The 21348-nt window shown below is 63.9% G+C and overlaps 1 protein-coding gene across 2 annotated transcripts; it reads left to right on the forward strand.

The window, feature by feature from the left end:
* Nucleotides 1-1799: 1799 nt before the first annotated feature.
* Nucleotides 1800-19474, forward strand: SH3BP2 (SH3 domain binding protein 2; the record flags this gene model as incomplete). 2 transcript variants are annotated; one of them, XM_079707376.1, is made up of 13 exons in its annotated part: nucleotides 1800-1882; nucleotides 8429-8568; nucleotides 9739-9841; nucleotides 11378-11495; nucleotides 11851-11921; nucleotides 12776-12864; nucleotides 13125-13193; nucleotides 14970-15618; nucleotides 17005-17128; nucleotides 17292-17347; nucleotides 17752-17833; nucleotides 18503-18562; nucleotides 18916-19474. In XM_079707376.1, the coding sequence occupies 13 exons, from the start codon at nucleotides 1800-1802 to the stop codon at nucleotides 19051-19053; spliced, it is 1782 nt and encodes a 593-aa protein (XP_079563502.1). In that variant the 3' UTR covers nucleotides 19054-19474. The 2 variants fall into 2 exon arrangements, with proteins under 2 accessions (XP_079563502.1, XP_079563501.1); XM_079707375.1 differs by lacking the exon at nucleotides 1800-1882 and adding an exon at nucleotides 7262-7425.
* Between the last annotated feature and the right edge of the window lie 1874 nt (nucleotides 19475-21348).

A 21348-nucleotide genomic window follows, 5' to 3' on the forward strand; every position in this document is an offset into this window, starting at 1 on the left:
GGGCACCTCCTCTGGACCTCACGGCCCCTTGAAGTGCCTGCCCCGTCCCAGAACTGCTCCACTGGCTTGTCCTGGCCGCCCAAGCCCCAGGGGCTCCTAACCTGCTATTTTATCTCAACCCTCAGCACCGATGAAGAAACTAAGGCTCAGAGAGGCTAAGTCAGTAGCTTGAGGCCCACAGCTGGCAGAGGATAGAGGTGGGTGGTGTGCCCAGCTGAGTCTGACTGGGAGCCCTCTCCCCACTCTGGGCAGGCTGCGAAGGGGAAGGGCAGGGGGCCCCACTGAACCTCCCCATTGCCACCACCCGTCCATCTGTTGTGTCAGCTTTCTCCTGAAGGCATGGCCTGCCCACGGTCACCGAGGGCACTGAGGCTGACACAGGCTGCGGAGGCCAGGGTCCCGCCCTGAGGACAGCTCGCACACAAAAGCCCCAGCTCCCCATCCTCCAGGAGATAGCAGGTAGTTTCACACCCCAGACTGGCCCCCGGGTGGTGCGGGGGCCTTGGCAGGGGTCTGGTGCTGTGCACACAGTGGGAGATGGAGGCCCCCAGCCCAGGGCCGGCCTCCCTCAGGCCCCGACACGCAGGGATGCAGGCTGACTAGGCACTGGCACAGCTGGCTGTGGGGCTATGCCCTGGGAAGCCTGGCGGGCAGGACAAGGCCTTTGCAACGCCTGAGGACCCGTAGTCTGTGGCCTCTGTCACCCTCAAATCCTGCCGTGGCGTGGCCCCAAAGCACTCCTTCCTCCAGCTGGTCTTGTCCTCCCTGGGCGAGGTGTGACCTTGAGACCCAAGCTCAGGGGAGGAGAGGCAGGGGGCCTGGGGGCTCAGCACCAAGCAGCCTGGGCTTGAATGCCTGCTCCCAGCTTCCTGGCTGTGGACCCGGCGGGGAGAGGAAGCCCGGCTTGGTGGGGCAGAGCAGGCTTGGGAGGGACCCAGTCAGGGACCAAGGAGTGGTGACAGGACCGTGCTTTGCCACGGGGGTTGTAAGTGCCTTCTAGCCAGCCAGGTGTTCACAGAGGCAGCAGAGAGTGGCTGTGCCTGGCATGGGGGGATGGAGTGGGGCAGAAGGCTTGGGGGACGGAGGGAAGGTGACGGGCCGACGCCTGGGCCCAGGCTCGGAATCCATCCCTTGGTCCCTTGGTGTCAAAGGGCAGAGAGGTGGCCACCTTGAAACGCAGAAGGCTCTGGTGCCAGAGGCACAGCTGCTCTGTGTAGCCTCTGAAGGCAGAGCTGGGCAGTGGCGCCCGTGGTGGTGGTGGGAGCACGCCCGGGTAGAAGTGAGCTCCCCGTGCGGGGCGTAAGCACCGACTTCTTGTGTGGCTGTCTCTGGGGTCAGGGAGGCCAGGCCTGGCGCCCTGGGCTTTGGGGCTTCAGCGATTTGCTGGGAAGAAGTCAAACGTACAGAGGTGTCCCTAGGGGGGACCGGCGGGGAGCTGCCTCCCGGGGGCACAGCTGGCCTCATCCCAGGGCCTGGTGACCTGTGGTTTCTGACGACAGTGGGCATGGCCCAAAGCCAGCAGGCCACACGGCACTGACTGGGCACAGCGCTGGGCCTCAGGACCTCAACGGGTGGAAGGCAGGAAGTGCTGGCTACCCGGGGCTGCCCAGGGGCCCGGCAACAGGAAACCCTGGGCGGGGAGGAAGCCCTGGAGGCCACGGGCCCCAGATGCAGCAGGCGGCTGTCAGTAGGAGGCACCGCGGGTGTAGCCGGCCCGGCACTCTGGGCTGCGCGGGGCACCGCACCGCGCCTGCCTGGGGGAGGCCGGCTGAAGCCCCGCCCCGTGGCCCCTGAGCCACATGGCCTTCCTGGGCCCCAGGACACCTGCCCCCAAGCCGTCGCCAGGCAGGAAGACAGTCATGTGCTGGGTCAGTGCCACCAGGTCAGCAGGGCGGCCCTGGGGCTGGGGGTTCGGGAGGTGGTGCCGGCCCAGCACCTGTAGAGCCGCTCAGGGAGGCCCCGTGTGGAGTCAGAGCCCCCCTCAACGGGGCCCGCGGTGGGGCGCACAGGACGCTGGCCCTGGGCCCCCGAGAGGAGAGCCCTCAGCTGGACGGGGCAAGTGGGAGCCCAGAGAGGACAACCCCGCCCCCGGTCATGTGCTGCCCTGCCTGGGTGGCCTTGGCGTTTGGGTCCCGGGTACACACACATTGTGTGTGTGCGTGTGTGAGTGTGATGGTGTGTCAGTGTGACCGTGCCTGCACTGCGGGGACACGGAGAGCTGTGTGAGCCCCCACTGCCTGCCTGCCCTGGGAGCGCAGTGCTGGGGGGCCCCGCAGGGAGCCGAAGAGCCTCAGGGGCTCAGGGACCCCAGCCCAGGTCGTGCCTCCCTCCCTCCCTCTGGCATGGCTCGTCACTGGCCTTCATTGGAGATTTTTGGTTTTCATTCTTTTATGGAGAAAGATTCTGGGAAGAGGAAGGGGGAGGAGAAACTGAAAGGAGAGACGGAACCGAGAGGCGCCGGGGTCCCGCCCCTCCAGCGCCACCTAGCGCCCGCTCTGTGGCGGGCGGGACAGGCTGAGCGCTCCACTCTTCACTGGCTGTATGACTTCTGAGTTACTCAGCTTCTCCGAGCCTCGGTGTGTTCATCAGTGACGTGGGGGTGACACAGGTTCACACGTCAGGGGCTGTTAGGATGGTGACATGGGGTGGTCCTCGAGAAGCACAGAGTCTGGTCCCCACGGTGAGTGCCCGGTGTGCTCCATGCGAGTTGACAACTTGCTGAGCTTGTTTATTAGTGTGAGATGGAGGTAAAGCAACGCCTGTGGGGTTTAATGAGCTGTCGGGTCAGACTTGGTTCTGGACCAGTGCAGGGCTGTGGGGTAGTGATGATTACTCTGACCTGTGCCCAAGCTGCCTGCCCAGGGCACTGGGGCCACCCATGAAGGGTCCTGCTAGCCCCTGGAGGCTGTGTGTGTGTGTGTGTGTGTGTGTGTGTGTATGTGTGTTTGTGAATATACACGTGAGTCAGTGTGTGTGTATGAGTACATTTGAGTGCAAGCAGGCATGTGTGAAAATGAGTGTATGTATAAGAATGAATGTGAGGGCTTCCCTGGTGGCGCAGTGGTTGGGAGTCCGCCTGCTGATGCGGGGGACACGGGTTTGTGCCCTGGTCCGGGAGGGTCCCACGTGCTGCAGAGCGGCTGGGCCCGTGAGCCGTGGCCGCTGGGCCTGCGCGTCCGGAGCCTGTGCTCCGCAATGGGAGAGGCCGCAGCAGTGGGAGACCAGCGTACCGCAAAAAAAAAAAAAAAGAATGAATGTGAGCATGTACATGTGAGGATGAGTGTGTGCATACGTATGCGTGTGAGCCTGTGTGAGCGAGTACATGTGTATGTGCGAGTGCATGTGTGTATGTGTGCGTGTATGATTATATGCAGGTGGGTATGTGAGTGTGTCTTCGGGTGTGAGTGTGTAAGTGTGCATGCAGGCCTATGATGAGTGAGTGTGTGCATAGGTGTGAGTGAGTGCACTGGGGGACCTGGTCTCCTCTCCGTCGGGGCTGGGACCCCCCCAGGCCCCCCTCACCCTGCAGCTCCCACACATGGGTGGCCTGGTCACCACTGACGGAACCCTGATCCTGTGGTCCCACGAGGTGCCAGCTACCTCGCCACAGCCAAGACCGCACCTGCGGGTGTGGGAGAGGAGAGCTGAGGGAACCCCACCCTCCAGCGTCTTCCTCCTGTGCCTTCCAGGCAACCTGGTGCACAGGTTCACACCGGTACACACGCGTGTGCACACACACTGATGTGCACACACAGAACCTTCTGCCTTCGGGCCGTGTGGCTCATGCACACATCCTGTCTGGGTGCACCGTCTGTGACAATGACCGAGTGTGGGGAGCCACGGCTCATGTGTGGGCCTGTGCAGGGGATGACCACACGCCCCGGAGGCTCGCAGCCCCAAGGCAGGTGGAAGCCACAGAGCCTGCGCTTCTTGGAGCCCAACGGGGCTGTCTCTGTGGGAAAGAGAGGCTTTCCCCGGCCTGTTCTTCCCTCACCCCTGCAGCCTCGGGCCTTGGGTCACACAGACCAATCTCAGCTGAGAGAGAGGGTGGGGGTGGGCACGGAGCAGAGACTGGGGAGCGTGCCTGGCACCGTGCTCCTGGGCGGGTCCCAACCCAGCTCACCCAGTGGTGCCGGGCAGGGCCGGGCAGCCAGAGGATATCCGGCCATCAGGATGAGCTTCCCCTTCGATGGTCCATCTTCTGGAGAGGGGCGGTGGATGTCGGTGTCTGTCCCTGAAGCAGGGACATTCCCAGGGGAGGTGAAGGTGGAGCACGACCAGGCCTGCCACAGCCCACCCTCCCCACCCAAGGTCAGCCCGTGGACACCCAAGAGCCCTCCTCCTGCCCACAGAGGGACGGTGGCCAGGTGAGACTGAGCCCCTCACAGGCCTGCACCTGCCTGGCCACCGAGCTGACCAGGGTGGGACCATGGGCTGCCCCGGCTCCTTCCCCATACTCGCTCAGGTGTGGAGCCAGGACTCGGGGTGGGCCCCATCTGTCCTCAGCTCTGCCTCTGACACCCCCTGCCCCACACAGATGCCAGGTCTCCTTACAGATGGGGGAGGAGGCGATGGAGTAGGGTGGGGCTCTGTTTCAGCTTCCTGCGCCTTCCAGGCAACCTGTATTCCCCAGCACCCAGTGGGGTCAACATTTCTACACCTCCTTTGGGACTGCCTGGGTGCCCCCTGTGTGCTGGACCTGAGCTGGTGGAACCACCTGAAAGAGGGGACATTTGAGTTAACTCTCTTCCATTTTTGGATTGTTGGTTGCTAGTGTAGAGAAATAGGACTGATTTTTGTATATCCATCTGGTATCCTGCCACCTTGCTGAGCTTGTTTATCAGTTCTAATCATTCTTTCTTTAGTGGATCCCTTGGATTTTCTAATCATCTAACCTTTGAATAGTTTTACTTTTTCCTTCCCAACCTGCATAGCTTTTTTTCTTTTTTTATTTTGCGGTACGCAGGCCTCTCACTGTTGTGGCCTCTCCCGTTGTGGAGCACAGGCTCCGGACGCGCAGGCTCAGCGGCCATGGCTCACGGGCCCAGCCGCTCCATGGCATGTGGGATCTTCCCGGACCGGGGCACGAACCTGTGTCCCCTGCATCGGCAGGCGGACTCTCAACCACTGCGCCACCAGGGAAGCCCATGCATAGCTTTTATTGCTTCTTCTTGCATAATTGTCCTGGCTAGAACCTCTGGTACAATGTTGAATAGAAGTGACAAGAGCTGATGTCCTTGCCTTGTACCTGCTTGTAGGGGAAAGCTTTCAGTCACTCACCATTGTTTATGATGTTAGCTCTCGGTTCTTCGTAGATATCCTTTCCAGGTTGAGGAGGTTCCTCCCACTCCTAGTTGGTTGGCTGCTCTTATTATGACGGATTGTCACATTTTGTCAGATGCTTTTTCTGCATCTATCAGCATAAGCATGTGGGTTTTGTTCTTTATTCGATTGATGTAATGTATTACCTGCTTTGAATTTTGTTTTTTGGGTTTTTTGTTGTTGTTGTTTTGGCTGTGCTGTGAGGCTTTCGATATCTTAGTTCCCCCACCTGGATTGAACCCAGGCCCTGGCAGTGAAAGCACTGAGTCCTAACCACTGGACCACCAGGCAATTCCCCACATTTTTTGAATTTTGAATGTTAGATCAAGCTTGCATTCCTAGGATAAATCCCACATGGTGTAGAATCCTTTTTATATGATGCTGGATTCAGTTTGCTAGTATTTTGGTGAGGAACTTTACGCTGACATTCATAGGGATATTGGTCTGTAGTTTTCTTTTCTTTCTTTTTTTTTTTTGTAGTTTTCTTTTCTTGCGAGGTCTTTGGTTTTGGTATCAGGGTAACGCCGACCTCATAGAATGAGTGCCTTGCTCTTCGGTTTTGGGAAGAGTCTGTGAAGGACTGGTGTTCATTTGAACCAACTCTTTTGAGGGTGAGTTAGTTCAGTTGTAACAGCAGGCAGTGGGAACAGTGTGGACAGAGGCCTGAAGGGGGGAGCGCGGTTGATTTGAGTAACAGAAGCCACGGGCCTGGCTGGTGCAGAGGCACACGCACGGGAGGTGGAGGGCTGGAGGGCAGCCCGTGAGAAAGGTCCACAGGGGCTGGATCCGGAAGGGCCAGCTGGACATGAGCAGGTCCTTGAGCTTTAGAACAGAGCAGTGATGGGCATGGCGTGTGTGTTGGAGCCTGTGCTGAGGGGAGGGTGATGGAGGAAAGAGACTGGAGGCCAGGGAGGGACTTGAGGAGAGGAGGTGGGGTGGGGCTGCCCGGAGTTGGTGGAGGGGGGCACAGGCAGGGGGCTGCGAGGAGGCAGCCTAGAGGGCTGGGAATGCTGGGCGCGTGGGGTTGGCAAGGGCACTGGGAACAGGCACAGAGGCTGGTTGGAGCCTCAGTGTAGGGAGGCTGCTGTAGAGGCATGAGAGGCAGGGGCTGGTTGCAGCGGGAAGGGGCCAGAGCGCTGGCCTGAGGCAGAGGCCTGGAAACCAGGGACCTCCCGCTGGGTGGGAGCAGGGCGGAAGCTGTTAGACCCACCCTCTGCTGCAGGTGGCCCATCTCGGTGGCAGCCTGTATGCAAGTGGAGGTAGAGAAGGCAGCATGCTTGGGAGGCCAGCCTGTAGCCAGCCTAGGGGGCTCCTGGGAGAGGTGCCCACATCCTTCCAGGCAGGTGGAGCTGCCAAGGACCGGAGCCCTGACCCCTGCAAGGAATCCCGGGTCAGACAGGCGACGCAGCCCGCCCAGAGGGGGCCACGGGGGAGGAACGAGGGAGGACCGGCAGCCCCGCCCGGGAGCCTGAGTGCTCGCGCCCCGCGGGGCGAGGGGAGGGGAAACTCGCCAGCCAGCCCCGCTTCAACTCCAGCTCAGCCCCGGGAGGCGGGGCGGCCCGCACTCACCCTTGACAGAGCTGTGGGCTGGGGCTCCGGGAGGAGGAGGAGGCACTTTCCCGAGGTCTCCGCCGCCAGGAGCCGGAGGGGCTGGAGCCCGGGTGTGGGGGCGGTCGGGGGCCCTCCAGCCGCGCGGGGCCGTGAGGCCGGCTGCCCGTTCGCCTCCGTGGCTTCCAGACTCCGGGCGGCCCCTCAGGCGTCCGCCCCGCGCCCACGCGCCCCTGCACCCCCACCCTCGCAGCAGCCGGCGGGGAAACTGAGGCCCCGCGGGCTGACGGGCGGGGCGGTGCCTCACCTGCGAGGGGCGGAGCCGGCGGTCGGGCAGGGGGGCGGGGCTGGGGCGGGGCTGGGGCGGGGCTGGGGCTGGGGGCGCGGCTGCATGGAGGGCGAGGGGCTGCGGCCGCGGGCCAGGGGCCGGCGGGAGGAGGGCGCCGCGGGCGAGGCGGCGGCCCGGCCGCGCGGCCCGATTCCGTGTCGGTGCGCGCAGGGGAGGCGGGCGCGGGCCGATCCCCCGAAACCGGCCGTGCCCGCCGCGTGGACACTGTGAGGACCGAGCCGGACCGAGCCGGCGCTTCCGGCGGGAACAAAGGCGGGCGGGGGCCGGCTCCGGCGGGTCTGGGGGCTTCGGACGGGGCGGGGGCCTGTCCGTCTGCCAGCACCTCCCGGGGCGGGTGGGCGCGGGGCCCCCTCCTCCCTACGCCCGCGGGGTTCTGTCCGGTGCGGGCCGCCGGGCGGGCGCGGGGGTGGCGCGCTTTGTCGGAGGCTCCACTGTTGGTTGGGGCGCAGGCCAGAGGGGTGGCTTTGTGCGCAGGTGGAGCTGGAGCGGGCAGCCCGAGCGACCTGGGCAGGGGCCGAGGAGCAGGCGTCCGGGGACGCGGGAGGCGGTAAACATCTGTTGGAGCCTGCCGGTTTGCTGAGAGCGGAGTGGTTTTCTTTGTGTGTGTGTGTTTGGGGATGGGGCAGGAGTTCCAGCAAGGCTGGGCCTCTGGGTGTGACCCCAACTGCTCCTCCAACTCCACTGGGGCCACCGGACGGACCCCCGGGTGGGGTGGGGGCAGGCACTAGATAAAACAGTACGGGGTGGGTGGGTGCTGTTCAGAGGGACCAGGGGTGCGGTGCGGGAGGCCCCGAATGTGACTGGGCATTGAGGTGCGTCAGAGAAGAGGGGAGTCTGAATCTGGGTCTTGAAGGACGAGTAGGAGTTCTCCGTGTGAGGAGGGGTGGCAGTCATTCCAGGCAGAGACCGGAAGTGTGAAACTGAAAGAACCTGCCAGGTTTCTGGGAGAGCAGCTGGAACATGAGTAAGAGGCTGTTAAGCGGCGGGGCCTTACAGCCGGGCCTGGAATGTAGGGCCCTGCGGGCTTGGGTTAACCCTGAGGCAGGCAGCCTGCCCCTGGAGACTGTGCACTGGGTGGCCCCTGCCCGAACGATGCCCCAGGCTGACTGGGAGACTGCGTGGATCCCAGCCAACCCACCAAAGGATTGTTTGGCGAGGGTGCGGCCCCCACCCCTGGCTGAGACATGTCCCCTTCCCTTTTTATTGTAGCTTCATGGCGGCCGAGGAGATGCACTGGCCCGTCCCCATGAAGGCCATTGGTGCCCAGAACTTGCTGACCATGCCTGGGGGTGTGGCCAAGGCTGGCTACCTGCACAAGAAGGGCGGCACCCAGCTGCAGCTGCTCAAATGTGAGTCCCCTGGGTGGTGGGGAGCACAATGGGAGGACGTGGGGACAGGGCTGAGCCCCACTGGACCTCCTTGGCCAAGCACCCTTCCTTTCTGAGCTTCTTCTTCCTTCCTTACCTGGTGGGCCCTCCAGAGTTTCCCTTCTCTCCCTGCCGGCACCCCCTCGGGGCCCTGAGTTTGGCCTTCCCAGCCCCCAGGACTGTGGAAGGGTCTGGGGTGGTGCAGCGGGTGGAGATAGGAGGACATTTGGTGCACAGTGCTGACCAGCTGGACAAGGGAGCTTCAGCCTGTGGCCAGGGGCAGGAGCCCTTGTTGGCCTGGTAGGTCTGGCCCCTGGGAGGTGCCCTCGCCTTATCAGGTGGGTGTTCAGTGAGTCAGGCAGTCACTCCGTCTGCAATGAACTCACGTACCAGGCCAACAGCCATCTGGGTGCTGAACCTCCAGAGCTTCATGAGACCGGGGCTCTGGTGCCTAGGACAGCAGGCTGGGAGAGGGAGAGAGCCCCCAGGCCTGGGAGATGCCCAGGCTTCGAGACACTGAAGCCCAAGAGCATCAGGGCCTTGCCCACCCCTCTGACCAGCCACCAGCGTCCCATGCCTTTGCTCAAGCTGTGCCCTTTGCCAGGGACTCCCTGGCCCTGTGCTGCCTGGTTGAGGTGCCCCAGGCCGACTGGTTTGGTTTCTCTGTGGGCTCCGATTGGTCTGCTCTCCTCTTTGAACAGGGAGCCTCCAAGGAGTGGCTGTAAATGAGCCGCCTCCAGGCCTGGGAGGGGCTGCTCAGGGATGGGGCAGTAGCCCCAGGGGTTCTCACCATAACTGGCTCCACACCTGCCGCTCTTGTTGGCAAGATCTCTGGGCTTCTTTGCCCCCAGCCTCGCTCCACCCAGCAAGGCGGCTCTGTGGCCTCCCTGGGCCTCTAGCCCTGGCTCTGCCCTTCCTCGAGCCACTTTAGTCCCTTGTCCCTGGGGCCTGTGGTAGCGCCACACAGCCCCCTGAATCTCCCCTGCCCTGGAGGGACCAGCATGCCCATCCATCTGTCAGCATTTGGCCCCGTGGTAGACTCCTGGGGAGGGGGCAGGAGGCCTGGCCTGGAGTCACCCAGGGCCTCCAGGCGTGGTCCCTGGAGTGGGGCCTGCCCAGAGGCTCAGCCCCTGCCTTCGCCCCGCTCCGCAGGGCCCCTGCGCTTCGTCATCATCCACAAGCGCTGCATCTACTACTTTAAGAGCAGCACGTCCGCCTCCCCGCAGGGCGCCTTCTCGCTGAGTGGCTACAACCGGTAAGTGCCCCACTGACCCTCAGCCCCACGGCCAGTGGGTTCGCCCCCGGTTCCCACCCAAGGCAAGTCCAGACTTTCCTGAGATGTTTCACACCCCCAGCCCTTCAGATGGGTCCAGCCTCTGCCGCTCCATCCTAGCCTCAGGCCGTTGCCGAGGGCCGGGGTCGAGGCTGGGGCTTCCTGCCGCTTTATCAGCTTCAAGGGTTGCAACAGCCTGCTCTACAGAGTCCCCATTCGGTCACAGCCCATTGACTTCTGCGTCCCTCCTTCCTCCCCACCTTTGCCCCCCCAACCATCTCTGCCTCCTTCTGGCCAAGAGCCCAGCCCACTACCCCAGGCCCCGCCCCAGGCCCCCCTGGCTCCCGGGGCCTCCCAGGCTGGGGCCAGTTCCCTGCTGCGGGCTGCCAGTCTATCAGTTGGGCACGAGCCTGCCCTCAAGGAGCTCTCTGACTCATGGGCACTGGGTCTCCCCCCCACCCCCTGGGGGGATGGGGCATGTTGGCACGTGTGGGCCCACCCATGGCCTCAGGCCTGCACGCGGGGGTCAAGTGTGATTCCTGGCTCTAGGTCTTGGTGTCACACCACCCAGGTCCTGCACCCAATGGCATTAGTCTGTGCCCCTGCCGGCCTCCCCCCCCACCGGGAGGGCCCAGCCCTTCCTGCCTATGAGAACCTGAGGGTCCCGTGGTGCAGTGGCAGGACTGGCGCCCCTGGGGAGTGACTCTAGGCTTCCACTCACATGCTGGCCACAAGCTCAGTAGGGAAACTTGCCCCAAGCACCCAGCCCAGTGCCCATCCCCCAGGTGGAGGCCAGGGGAGGCTCCAGGGCCCTGTGGCTGCCAGCGGGCACTGGTGGATCAGACTCTGGTGTCCCCTGGGGAGGGACATTTCCTTTCCCCAGACACACCACCCCTGGCCTGGTGGGACTGCAGCCTTGCAGCAGGGGATGGTCCAGGCCCTCTGATGGGCCGGATGGACACACCTGCCCCAGGCGCCCAGCCTGACAGCGCCCCCCATGGTAGAGTTTGTGATCTCTACGCAAACCCCATGTCCTGGCTGCAGGAGCGGCCGCAGTGAGTCACTTCCCTGAAATGTTCTCAGGCCAGCAAAGTGGCTCTGTGGCCTCCCTGGGCCTCTGGCACCTGGCAGCAGGGGCAGGGCTGAGGGTGACATGAGCCCCATGAGTGTCCCCAGGAGGTAGGCCAGGGGCCAGGCAGGGCCCGAGGCATCCAAGTAAAGTAGCATTGGTGGGCAGCGAGGGTGGCAAGTCCTCGTATCAGAGCCCTGCACGCGCTGCTCCCTGGAAACCCTCCTGGACCCCTGTGCCCTCCGCTCATTGCCCACCCTTGCCCACACGCTTCCTTGTGCCTGACGCATCCAGGCCTTCAGCCAGCAGCATTGATGGGCCGACCGTCCAGATCTTCCCATGTCCCTCGGGGCGTGGTGCTGGGTGCCAAGACCTGTCCAGGGGCGGGGCTGTGCTTGGGCCGTCCCTGCGGGCATGGGCCGCATGGTGACCACTGGCACTGCCCTCAGGGTGATGCGGGCAGCTGAGGAGACGACGTCCAGCAACGTCTTCCCCTTCAAGATCGTCCACATCAGCAAGAAGCACCGCACGTGGTTCTTCTCTGCCTCTTCTGAGGATGAGCGCAAGGTGATGGGGGGCCGGGTTGGACCTACCTTGTGGGGACGGGGAACTATCAGGGCCCCCGTCCAGGCCCTGAGGGGCCGTGGCTGGGGCATGGGCAGCTGGGTGGGTGCCGCCCCCCAGTCTCCGGTCCTCACGCCCAGGGCCTGGCGCCAGCCCCCTCATATTCAGAGCATGCTGTCTCAGGAGGAACCCCGGGTGGGCTGAAGCGGGGCCGCGGCCCCAGAAGGGCCAGCCAGGGTCGTCTTCCCCAACCTTGGTGGTCGACACAGACCAGCCAGTGCGGGCAGGGGAGGAGGGATGAGGGTGGGTTCCTCCCCTGGGCAACATCATGCCCGCTGAGGGCCTGACTGACCCGCAGAGCTGGATGGCCTTGCTGCGCAGGGAGATTGGCCACTTCCATGAGAAGAAGGAGCTGCCTCTGGATGCCAGGTGGGCCTGGGGGTGTGATGGTGGGCGGGTGTCACTAGGGCCCTGGACTTGACACGTGTGCCTGCCTCCTGACCCCTGGGGGCTTGGCCCAGAATCCCCTCCTTGAAGGCTTTTCTGAAGGTGCCAGCTGGGCCACGTGTGTGCACCTGTGTGTGTGCACCCAAGTGTGTAAGCATGTGTATGCATGCACCCCATTGGTAGTTCCTGTTTGGGGATTACACGTGCTTTTACTCGCCCACCCAGGAAGCCCGGCGTTTCTAGCAGCTCAGGCCTTTGGGTTCCCAGCACCCCTCACTAGGGAGTGAGAGCAGAGTGAGTGCCCAGAGCAGTGACCCAGCCTGTCTGGGTGTTGATGACCGCAGGGTGAAGGTGGCTCAAAAGCAGCAGGGGCTCTCTGGGCGGGAACTGCATCCACCCGGTCCTTTCAGAGATGAGGATAGGGAGGCCCAGGTAGGGCTGGGCACACCTAGGCTGTCCCGCAGGCCCCTGCCTGAGCCCCCAGGGCAGGAGCAGGTGGGGACGTGGGCCCAGCCTTGAAGCCTGGCACCGTCTGGGCAGTCGGGGTGTACTTGTGGTGAGAACCACAGTGGGGCTGAGGAGGGAGACACCACAGCCTCCAGTCCCCTTGTCTGCCCTTGTTTTGTGTGTATATGTGTGTCTAGATCTTTCTGTGTCCGCACGTCTCCGTGTGTGTTCTCGTGTTTGTGTGTTTGTCTGCATCCGCATGTCGAAGTGTCCACGTGCATGTGGCTGCGTCCGTGTCTGTATGTGTGTGTGTCTGTCTGCGTGTCCGAGAGTGTGAGTGCAGGAGACCCCCTGCCCGGTACTCACTGCCCCGCCCGCCCTGCGCTCAGCGACTCCAGCTCGGACACAGACAGCTTCTACGGTGCCATCGAGCGGCCCGTGGACATCAGCCTCTCTCCGTACCCCACTGACAATGAAGGTGAGGCGCGTCCCCATCCTCCGCCTGCCGTCCCTCCACGCCTGGCTGCTGCCCAGGCGGGAGACGTAGCTGGCTGGCCTCCCTGCTCCGTCCCTTCGGCTTTCCCAGGCAGCCTGGGTCTTGGGTTCCCATCCTGCCCACCTCATCCTGGCCCCAGGCCCCCCTGAGGGAGCAAGGTCCTGAGAGCCCCGCCCGGCTACCCTAGCCTGGGTGCAGTTGGCCTGGGTGGCCCTGAGTCCGACCCTCCATCTGCCCCACAGACTACGAGCACGACGACGAGGACGACTCTTACATGGAGCCCGACTGCCCCGAGTCCGGGAAGCCTGAGGGTAGGGGGGGCAGCCGGTGGGCCTGGGGAGCCCTGGGAGTAGAGAACAGGGACTGGGGCCTGGAGCAGAGGCTCCCCACCCTGGGTTGGGGCTGTCAGCCTGGGTACGGCTCTGGGTGGCCTGAGGCCTGACCGTCTCCACCTCGGGCCTCAGTTTTTCTCCTTCAGCCCGAGTATTGGGAGGAACAGAGCAGAAGAGGCTGGCTATGCTCACCTGCTCCTCTGACCTCCTCCAGTTGGCCTGGGATGGGGGAGGGGCGGTGCAGAGGTAGGTGAGGGGGAGCCCCACTCGTGGGATGCTGAGCCAGGGCTGGCCCTGGGGGCTGAGAACAGGGAAGGAGGATAGCTCTCCGTGAGCACCTGTGGCCAGATGGTCACTCAGCTACCCCACCCCACCCCCACCCCCCAGAGCACTCAGCCAGGCAAGGGAGACAGGCCTGTACCAGGCATCCCAGGGAAGCGCAGGGATGAGTGGGGGAGGGCCATGCCTCTGTCCTGCCGTCTGTCCCATCACTCGCTATTCCTTCCACCCCCAGTTCTCCTCCCTCAGTTCCTCTTGTTCTTGTTGATTTCATCATGGCCGGGGACTCCCTGTTCCTTGGCCTCCTCTCCATCCACCTTGTCTTCTGCCCCCCTCAACTCCTCGTGGCCTCCTCTTAGCTGTGTCTCCCTCAAGTGCACCTGGGGCCAGCCCTCTTCCCTCCTACTGGCTCCCTCCCTCTGGGGCCCCAGCTCCCACAGGCCTTCAGCCCACCAGGACCTGCCGGCCAGCACCGAGCCCACATCAGACCCTCGTCCGTCCCCTGGTCTTTGCGCCCGCGCTCGTCCGCTTCGCTCTCTCATCTCTCGGGCCTGTGACCGCAGCCCTGGTGAAGCCCTGCCTCTGTCTGCCCCACCCCCGGCTGGAGAGTGCCCGTGGAGGCCTTACCCTCATCCCCACCTTGACCTCCAGGGGCCCAGCGCTCCTGCACACCTGCTTGCGCATTCCCAGCTCCTCACCCAGAACGCTCTCGTCAGGGTTCCCACCCCAGCGCCCGAGGGTGACACTTGGCCTAGGGCCCCCTCCCTGCCCTCAGCTGCCTCGCCAGCCCCACACACCTGGTGCTCCAAGTCCCCTCCTGCCCAGCCCTGTGCTGCCCGGGGTGCCCACGCGCACAACCCTGGGGCTCAGGCCTGGCCCGCTCCCCTCCTGTTGCTCCTGGGCCACAGCCAGTGTCATCGACAGGCTGTTGACTCCTGACATTTCCAGCCAGGGCCTCTCCTCTGAACTCTGGGCCTGGGCCCCTGGAGTCCACTCGACGTCCCCTAGGTGTCTCGTGGCGCTGTCAACTTTAACTAGGAGCAAACCCAACCCCCAGCTTCCCCCAGCCTGCTCCCGCCCTTCCTCCTCCCCTCTGTTAGTGGGAATCCCAGCCGCCCCAGCTGAGGCCCAGTCCTGGGAGGCTTCCTTGCCCCTTCTCTTTCTCGCCCCGACCCGCTCCCCCGGAAGCTAAAGGCTCCTGATGTGACACCTGGGCTTCAGGAATTTTGTACAGGCTGCCGTATGGAGGACAGATAGGGAGGGCCGGGTGGCCTGGGGTGGGCCAGGGTCCCAGAAGGAATGCTGCATCGGGAGTGCTGGGCATCGGGGTTGTAGGGCGGGCGGCCAGGCTGGGGGCTGGGGGCTGAGGGGTTGCACGCCTGCTTGCCCCTGGCCATCACTTGCCGGAAGAGGTGGTGCTGCTCCGGCCTCCAGCAGGGGACGCTCACTCACCAGATGGGTCTCCTTGCTCTGCAGATGCCCTGATCCACCCACCGGCCTACCCCCCACCTCCGGTGCCCACGCCCAGGAAGCCCGTCTTCTCTGATGTGCCCCGGGCCCACTCCTTTTCCTCCAAGGGTCCAGGCCCTCTGCTGCCACCTGCACCCCCTAAGCGCAGCATCCCCGATGCCGGCCCGGCCCCCGAGGACTCCAGGAGGGAGCTGCTGGGCCCGAGGCGGCTCGAGCCCAGCCCCAGGGTGCCTGCCCCCTCCCGGAGGGTGAGTGAACCCCCACTGGGCGGCCTGCCTGCCGTGCCCAGCCGGAAGCCACCTTGCTTCCACGAGGACGCCGGCCCCGGCCCAGAGCCCCAGGTCCCTGGCCACAGCGCCAGCTCTCCTCGCTCTGCCAGCGCAGCTGCTACCACCTCCAGGAACTGTGACAAGCTCAAGTCCTTCCACCTGTCCCCTCGGGGGCCACCCACACCTGAGCCCCCTCCTGTGCCGGCCAACAAGCCCAAGCTCCTGAAGGTGATTGAAGTGGCCCCCCCGAGGGAGGCAGCCAAGCCCGGACTCTTCGTGCCCGCCGTGGCCCCCCGGCCTCCCGCACTGAAGCTGCCCACGCCCGAGGCCGCAGCCCGGCCCGCGATCCTGCCCAGGCCAGAAAAGCCGCCTCTCCCCCACCTCCAGTGAGTCTGTGCTGCACTGGTGCCACCGGGACCCCTCCCCAGCCTGTCTTCCCACCGGCGACCCAGCCCCCCTGCCTCTGGCACGCAGCCCATGACGGGCGCCAGGCGGCCCTGGCCTGGGTGGGGGGACGAAGGCGCCTTGATGGCCCTGGGCTGCCTAGGCTGAACGGCCTCCCCTACACCTAACGCGGGGGTTCCCGGGGGTGTCCCGCCTGGCCCTTGAGGTCCAGCCCTGTGGGTGGTAAGCCTGGAGCCCGTGGCTGCCTTGGGGAGCAGTGGGAGAGGCGGGGCTTTGGGCACCCCGGCCTCCCAGAGCCCCTGCCGTGCAGTGAGGGCCCTCCGGGCACTGCCAGCCTGCCCAGGGACGGGCGCTGTGGGGAGGTGTGGAACTGAGCCCTCCTGAGCCAGAAGTGCCCTTCCCGGCCCTGTCTGGGGCTCCAGATGCCACCCTGGCTCTGACGCCACCGAGGCTGCCTTTGTGCCCTTCCCAACTGGGAACCTGCCAGTTGCCAGTGGAATGTGGAACGTGTGTGTGACTCACCTCGAGGCCTGCTCAAAACACTTTCAGCTTTATTGCTGGGCAGTGCCGGGAGACTGGTGTGTCCTCACACCCACAGCCCGCAGGGCCCTCAGCAGTGAAGGCTCCGGGAGCCCCAGTGGGGAGCCTGAGCAGGCACACTAGCACGGTTCTTCCTGAGTACTCTTGACCACGGCACCCTTCTCCCTAGGGCTCTGTTAGCACCGCCACCCATGTGGAAGTGCCTGGGAGGACCCCTTGGCACACACATGGTTCTGTTTCGTGAGGGCCGCAGAGTTGTAGGCTGGCTCATGTGTTCATCAGCTGTGGATCTGGACCTGAGTGCCACGGGGCTGCATGTGCCAGAGCTGATCGTCCACAGCACAGCCTCACCCACAGCCTGGCAGCCCATCGCAGGGTGGCCTCCTTTAACCCTCCCTGAAGCCCTGGAGGCTCGGACCATGTGGCCTCAGTGAGGGGCGTGTCCCTTCAGCTCAACCCATTCACATCCATCCCCCGTGGCTCTGGGAGGAGTGCGACTTGGCTGAGGTCACAGAGCTGGTCAGTGGCAGCGCTGGGCCCTTTGCCCACAGCGTCTGGAGCCCAGGACCCCCCTTGCCGGTGACCCCGGCTCAGGCGGCCAGGCATCAGGCGATTGCTGCCACCCCAGGGCGGTCAGCGTGGAGCCCTCCAGAGCTCTGTGGTCCTGAGCCTTTGACAGCCACCAGGGCTGCAGGCGCCAGACCTCATGGGTCCCCAGGCTTGGTGTGGTTACTTGACGGCACGGGGAGCAGTGTCTGGGGGGAGCAGAGGGAGCCTGTCCCACGTCTGGCAGCGACACGACCTTCCTCTCTTTGCTCCCCTTCCAGGCGATCACCCCCCGACGGGCAGAGCTTCAGGAGCTTCTCCTTTGAAAAACCCCGGAAACCCGCGCAGGCTGACACGTCGCCGGCGGACGCTGGTGGGGAGGACTCTGATGAGGACTATGAGAAGGCAAGGCCGAGTGGAGCGCCCAGATCTCCGACGGGGGTGGGCAGCTGCGGGAGAGCTGGGGGCGTGGAACACGGTGCAAAGCCCCAGCTCCCGGCACAGGCTGGCAGCCAGCGGGGAAAGCCCCACCCGGGCCTTGACGCTGACCATGCTGGCCTCCCTCCAGGTGCCACTGCCCAGCTCAGTTTTCATCAACACCACGGAATCTTGCGAAGTGGAAAGGTCAGTGTGAAGCTCTTCTTTCTCCAAGGCCTTGTCTTGGCAGACCTGAGGTTCTCTGCCGCCCCCTCTACACACTCACACACACACACACGCACGAACGCACACCCTCCGGTCTTCCTGCTCTTCGGTCCCCCTCTCCAGCCTCCGTGCTGGGCAGTTACTGGCACGAGAACACAGCTGAGTGCTACGAGAAACCCGGTGAAAGAACGACTCCTGCCAGCTCAGCCCCTGCTCTGGCCTCACCCTGGGCTCTGTGTGGCCGGCCCTCGTGGTCCCCAGTGCTCTCGGAACCTGAGCTGCAGAATCTGGGACGACAGAAAGCCACGTGGTGGGGGGCGGCTGGAGGGTCCTTGAGAGAGCTGTCCAAGGGGGGCTCACCTGTTCGCATGGCTGTGTTCTTGTAGGCTGTTCAAAGCCACGAGCCCCCGGGGAGAGCCCCTGGATGGCCTCTACTGCATCCGGAACTCCTCCACCAAGGTGGGGAAGGTAGGCACCCAGGGGGGATGCTCAACTGTCACCCTGCTGTGCAAAGGCCCCCAGGATGGCTGCGTCATGGGGTCTGCCGCTCTCTACACACCCGGGCTGACAGGCGAGCACGGGACTCTACAGTTCGTAGCTCATTTCCCCGCGCAGCCTCTTACTTGGCTTCTCAACCGGGCTCCATCCTTGAGGTCTACAGCCCCTTCTCCCTATCCATTCTCAGGAACTCAACACCATCTGCAGTGGTGCCCACTCCCCAGCACGGGCGTGAGGCATAGGAAGGGTTGGGGGGCCCGGGGCTCTGACGGGGTAGGGGGTTCCCCTTCCTGCTCTTTGAAGGGGAGGCTGCTTGCGGACGTGGGAACGTTAGGAGGTCTGCTGGCTCTGCCTGTGCCCCTCCAAGGGTGACTCGTGTGACCTCACTGAGCCTGTTTCCCCTTGAGTGTCGGAGATGGTCCTAGTGTGGACCAGGCACCTGCTACTGTCATTCACGTCTCAGCAGACTCTCTGAGGGCGGGAGTCCCTGGGCAAGGGGCCGCCCATCATGACCCTGCTGTCCATGGGCAGGGTGACCCTCCCCCAGGGACCCAGCCTCGACGCTGCTGCCCCTGCACCCCGAGTCTATGTCTTTCCTGAGGGGAGTGAGCCATCCTCTGCCCGCTCCTCTCCCCGTAGGTTCTGGTCGTGTGGGACGAAACCTCCAGCAAAGTGAGGAACTACCGCATCTTTGAGAAGGTGAGCGGGCTGGCCTACCTGAGGGCCCTGGGCGGGAGGGGAGCCCTAGTCCGGGGCTTGGCTGGGGTCAAGGCAGAGTCTCCCTGGGAGAGCATAGGTAGTGAGTGGTCTGAGGCCAGCACCCCAAACACCCCTCCTCCGCCCTCCCCTCTCCACGGCCCCACCTCCCCCCTCTCCTGGCTTCTCTGTGTCTTCCACTGACCCTGGAGGAGATGGGGTGATCAGCCCTCGGCACTCGGCTTATTTACAGACCTGGCCTGCGTCCCCTGGGCAGAGCGTTACTGCCGACCGCCCCGTCTTACAGGGAGGGCCGGCTGGCCGGGCCCTCTGACCCTACCCCACTCCCCACCCAGGAGGCGAAGTTCTACCTGGAGGGTGAGGTCCTGTTTGTGAGCGTGGGCAGCCTGGTGGAGCACTACCACACTCACGTGCTGCCTGGCCACCAGAGCCTGCTGCTGCGGCACCCCTACGGTTACGCCAGGCCCAGGTGACACCTGTGCTGCACGCTACTGGGCAGAGACAGCCTAGGGGCCACAGCCCTGGGCCACGCAGAAGGAGACCGGCCTGCACGGGAGGACACGCGGGAGCCAGCGCTGTGCTCTGACCGGGGCCTCCCCACTGGACACCTCACAGAGATTGCCAGGCCAGGCCCCTCCCAGCAGGCTGGGTCCCCCGGGGCTCGGCCAGGCCCTGGGCTCCAGAGAATTGTGTGGGGCTCTCCTGTCTCACCTTGCCCACCTCCCAGGAGCCTAGGACTGAGCCCAGTCTGGACTTGATTTACAGAAATTCTGGTACCCCCGGCACGCCCCCCCCGGCACTGGGCTGGGAGCTGGGCAGGGCTGGGGTATTTGGGGTGGGGCAGGGGCTGGACCCCCAGGAACGCTACAATGCAGGCTCCGTGAGGGGCCGGTACCGCACAATAAAGCACAGATGACCTTTGCCCCGGTGGCCAGGGCTGCACTGGGAAGGGGGCACGGCCGGCCTTACTGAGTACCCACGCCAGCCTCCAAGTGTTGACTGTAGCAGGTCAGCTCACAGGACCTCTAGGAGGTGGTCTTGTTTTCTAGGCCACAGGGCGCTAAATGACTTACCCTTGGGTCCACAGCTGGTAACAGAACAGGACCTGAAAAGTTGGACAGTCTGGGCCCAGAGCCTGTATCCAGAACGCCAGGTTCTGCTGCCAGAAGTCAGGTCCAGGGCAGTGAGGCTACAGAGCTAAGAGGCCCCTCACATCAGTAATTGGGTCATTCGTTGGCTTAACCAGTGGTTACTGGGAGACAACCGGGCAGAAGGTACGCACAGCGCCCACCGTCCACGGCAGCGGGGTGTGCAGGGGCTGGGAGCTTACAACCCAGCTGGGGGCTCCAGGAGGACTTCCTGGAGGAAGTGATGGCTACAGTGCTGCAGGAAGAGTAGGCCCTGTGTCAGCCAGGGGTGGGTGGGGACAGTGGTACCCAGATGCCCAAGTCCTCTGATCCATGCCTGGTGCACCGATCATCCCCTTGCTTCCTGCCATGGAATTCCAGCAGGCTGCTCTCCCTGGCCTGGCCATCCAGGTTAGAATTTTTTTTTTTCCCCCTCATAAAAACAGACTCAACTGGGTGTCAGGGCTGGCAGGGAACCCAGGGTCATTTGCTCCTTGCTGCACTTTGTGCTGGGAACGAGGAATTTGCGATGTAAAAGCCAAATCACAAGAGCCCATGTGCCCACTAGCCATTGATTAATGGTCCCGGAGGAAGGCCCTTTGGACGTCCCCTCCCCTGCCCTGGGCATGTCCTGGGGTGAGGTCATTCATTGGAGGAGGAGAGAGGAGTCCAGTCAGGTGGGAGGCTCCTGGAGGTGCAGCAGGGAAGACAGCAGCCGTCTCCTCCCAGGAACCGAGCGTCCAGCACCACCTCTACAGATGTTTCTTCTTCAGCCGCCCGGTGGAGTTGGGGGCACCGGAGCCCCTGGTGTTCCTTCCGCAGCATCTGTGGGAAACCAGCAGTTCCTCCTTCCTGCAGTTGCAGTCCGCTGCCCTGAGCCCAGTGACGCACACCAGTCCCCACTGTGGCTTGCAGTTTCCCTTTCTTTGAAATCAGAGAAGCCGTTTCCAGTAGTGTCTGGGGTCTGCTGTGCTGCTGATTGCTGTAGGACACAGGACACTGATGCTTTTAGCTGACACGCAGCCACTTGGCAGCCAGCTCATACTTGAAGACTCCTGAGCTGGAAGGTTGGGGGGTTCTGGTATCCAGAGCCAGGTGATAGGTCCTTCTGGCCTGGACAGATGAGGCCTGTCGCTGCTAGAGGCCCAGCCCAGGGCCTGCCGGGACAGCTGCCCTCCTCTGTGAGTTCACACCCCAGGCCCAGGGCCTCGGTTGCTAGAGTGTGTGGACGGTAGTGGATGGGGCCCCAGGCACGGTCCTCCAGCACGCAGGAGGGGCTGGAAGGGGTCCCACTCCCCCAAGACTTGCCATGAATGTTATATTCCTCACATAGGGCTGGAGGGTGGTTACCACTGGCTGAGCACTTCCTGTACTCAAGGTGCTGAACTGCACACTTGACTTAGGTCTAATAGCAGCTGCCCTCCAGGCAAACTGTTCTACAGGTGAGAAAACCCAGGCTCAGAGAGGCCTGGATTCCAGACCCAGCCGTGTGATCTGTCCTTCGCTGCTGAGCCCAGACCCTGGCCCCCGCCTAGCTCCCTGCCACCTGCGCGGCCTCGGACAGTCATTGCAGGGTGTCTGGTTAGCCTGCCTCCTGGAGTTCTGGGCATGCCTTCACCCAGCGAGGGGGCCACAGCTCCG

The sequence above is a fragment of the Hyperoodon ampullatus genome, assembly GCF_949752795.1.
Source record: "Hyperoodon ampullatus genome assembly, chromosome: 1".
Taxonomy (NCBI): domain Eukaryota; kingdom Metazoa; phylum Chordata; class Mammalia; order Artiodactyla; family Ziphiidae; genus Hyperoodon; species Hyperoodon ampullatus.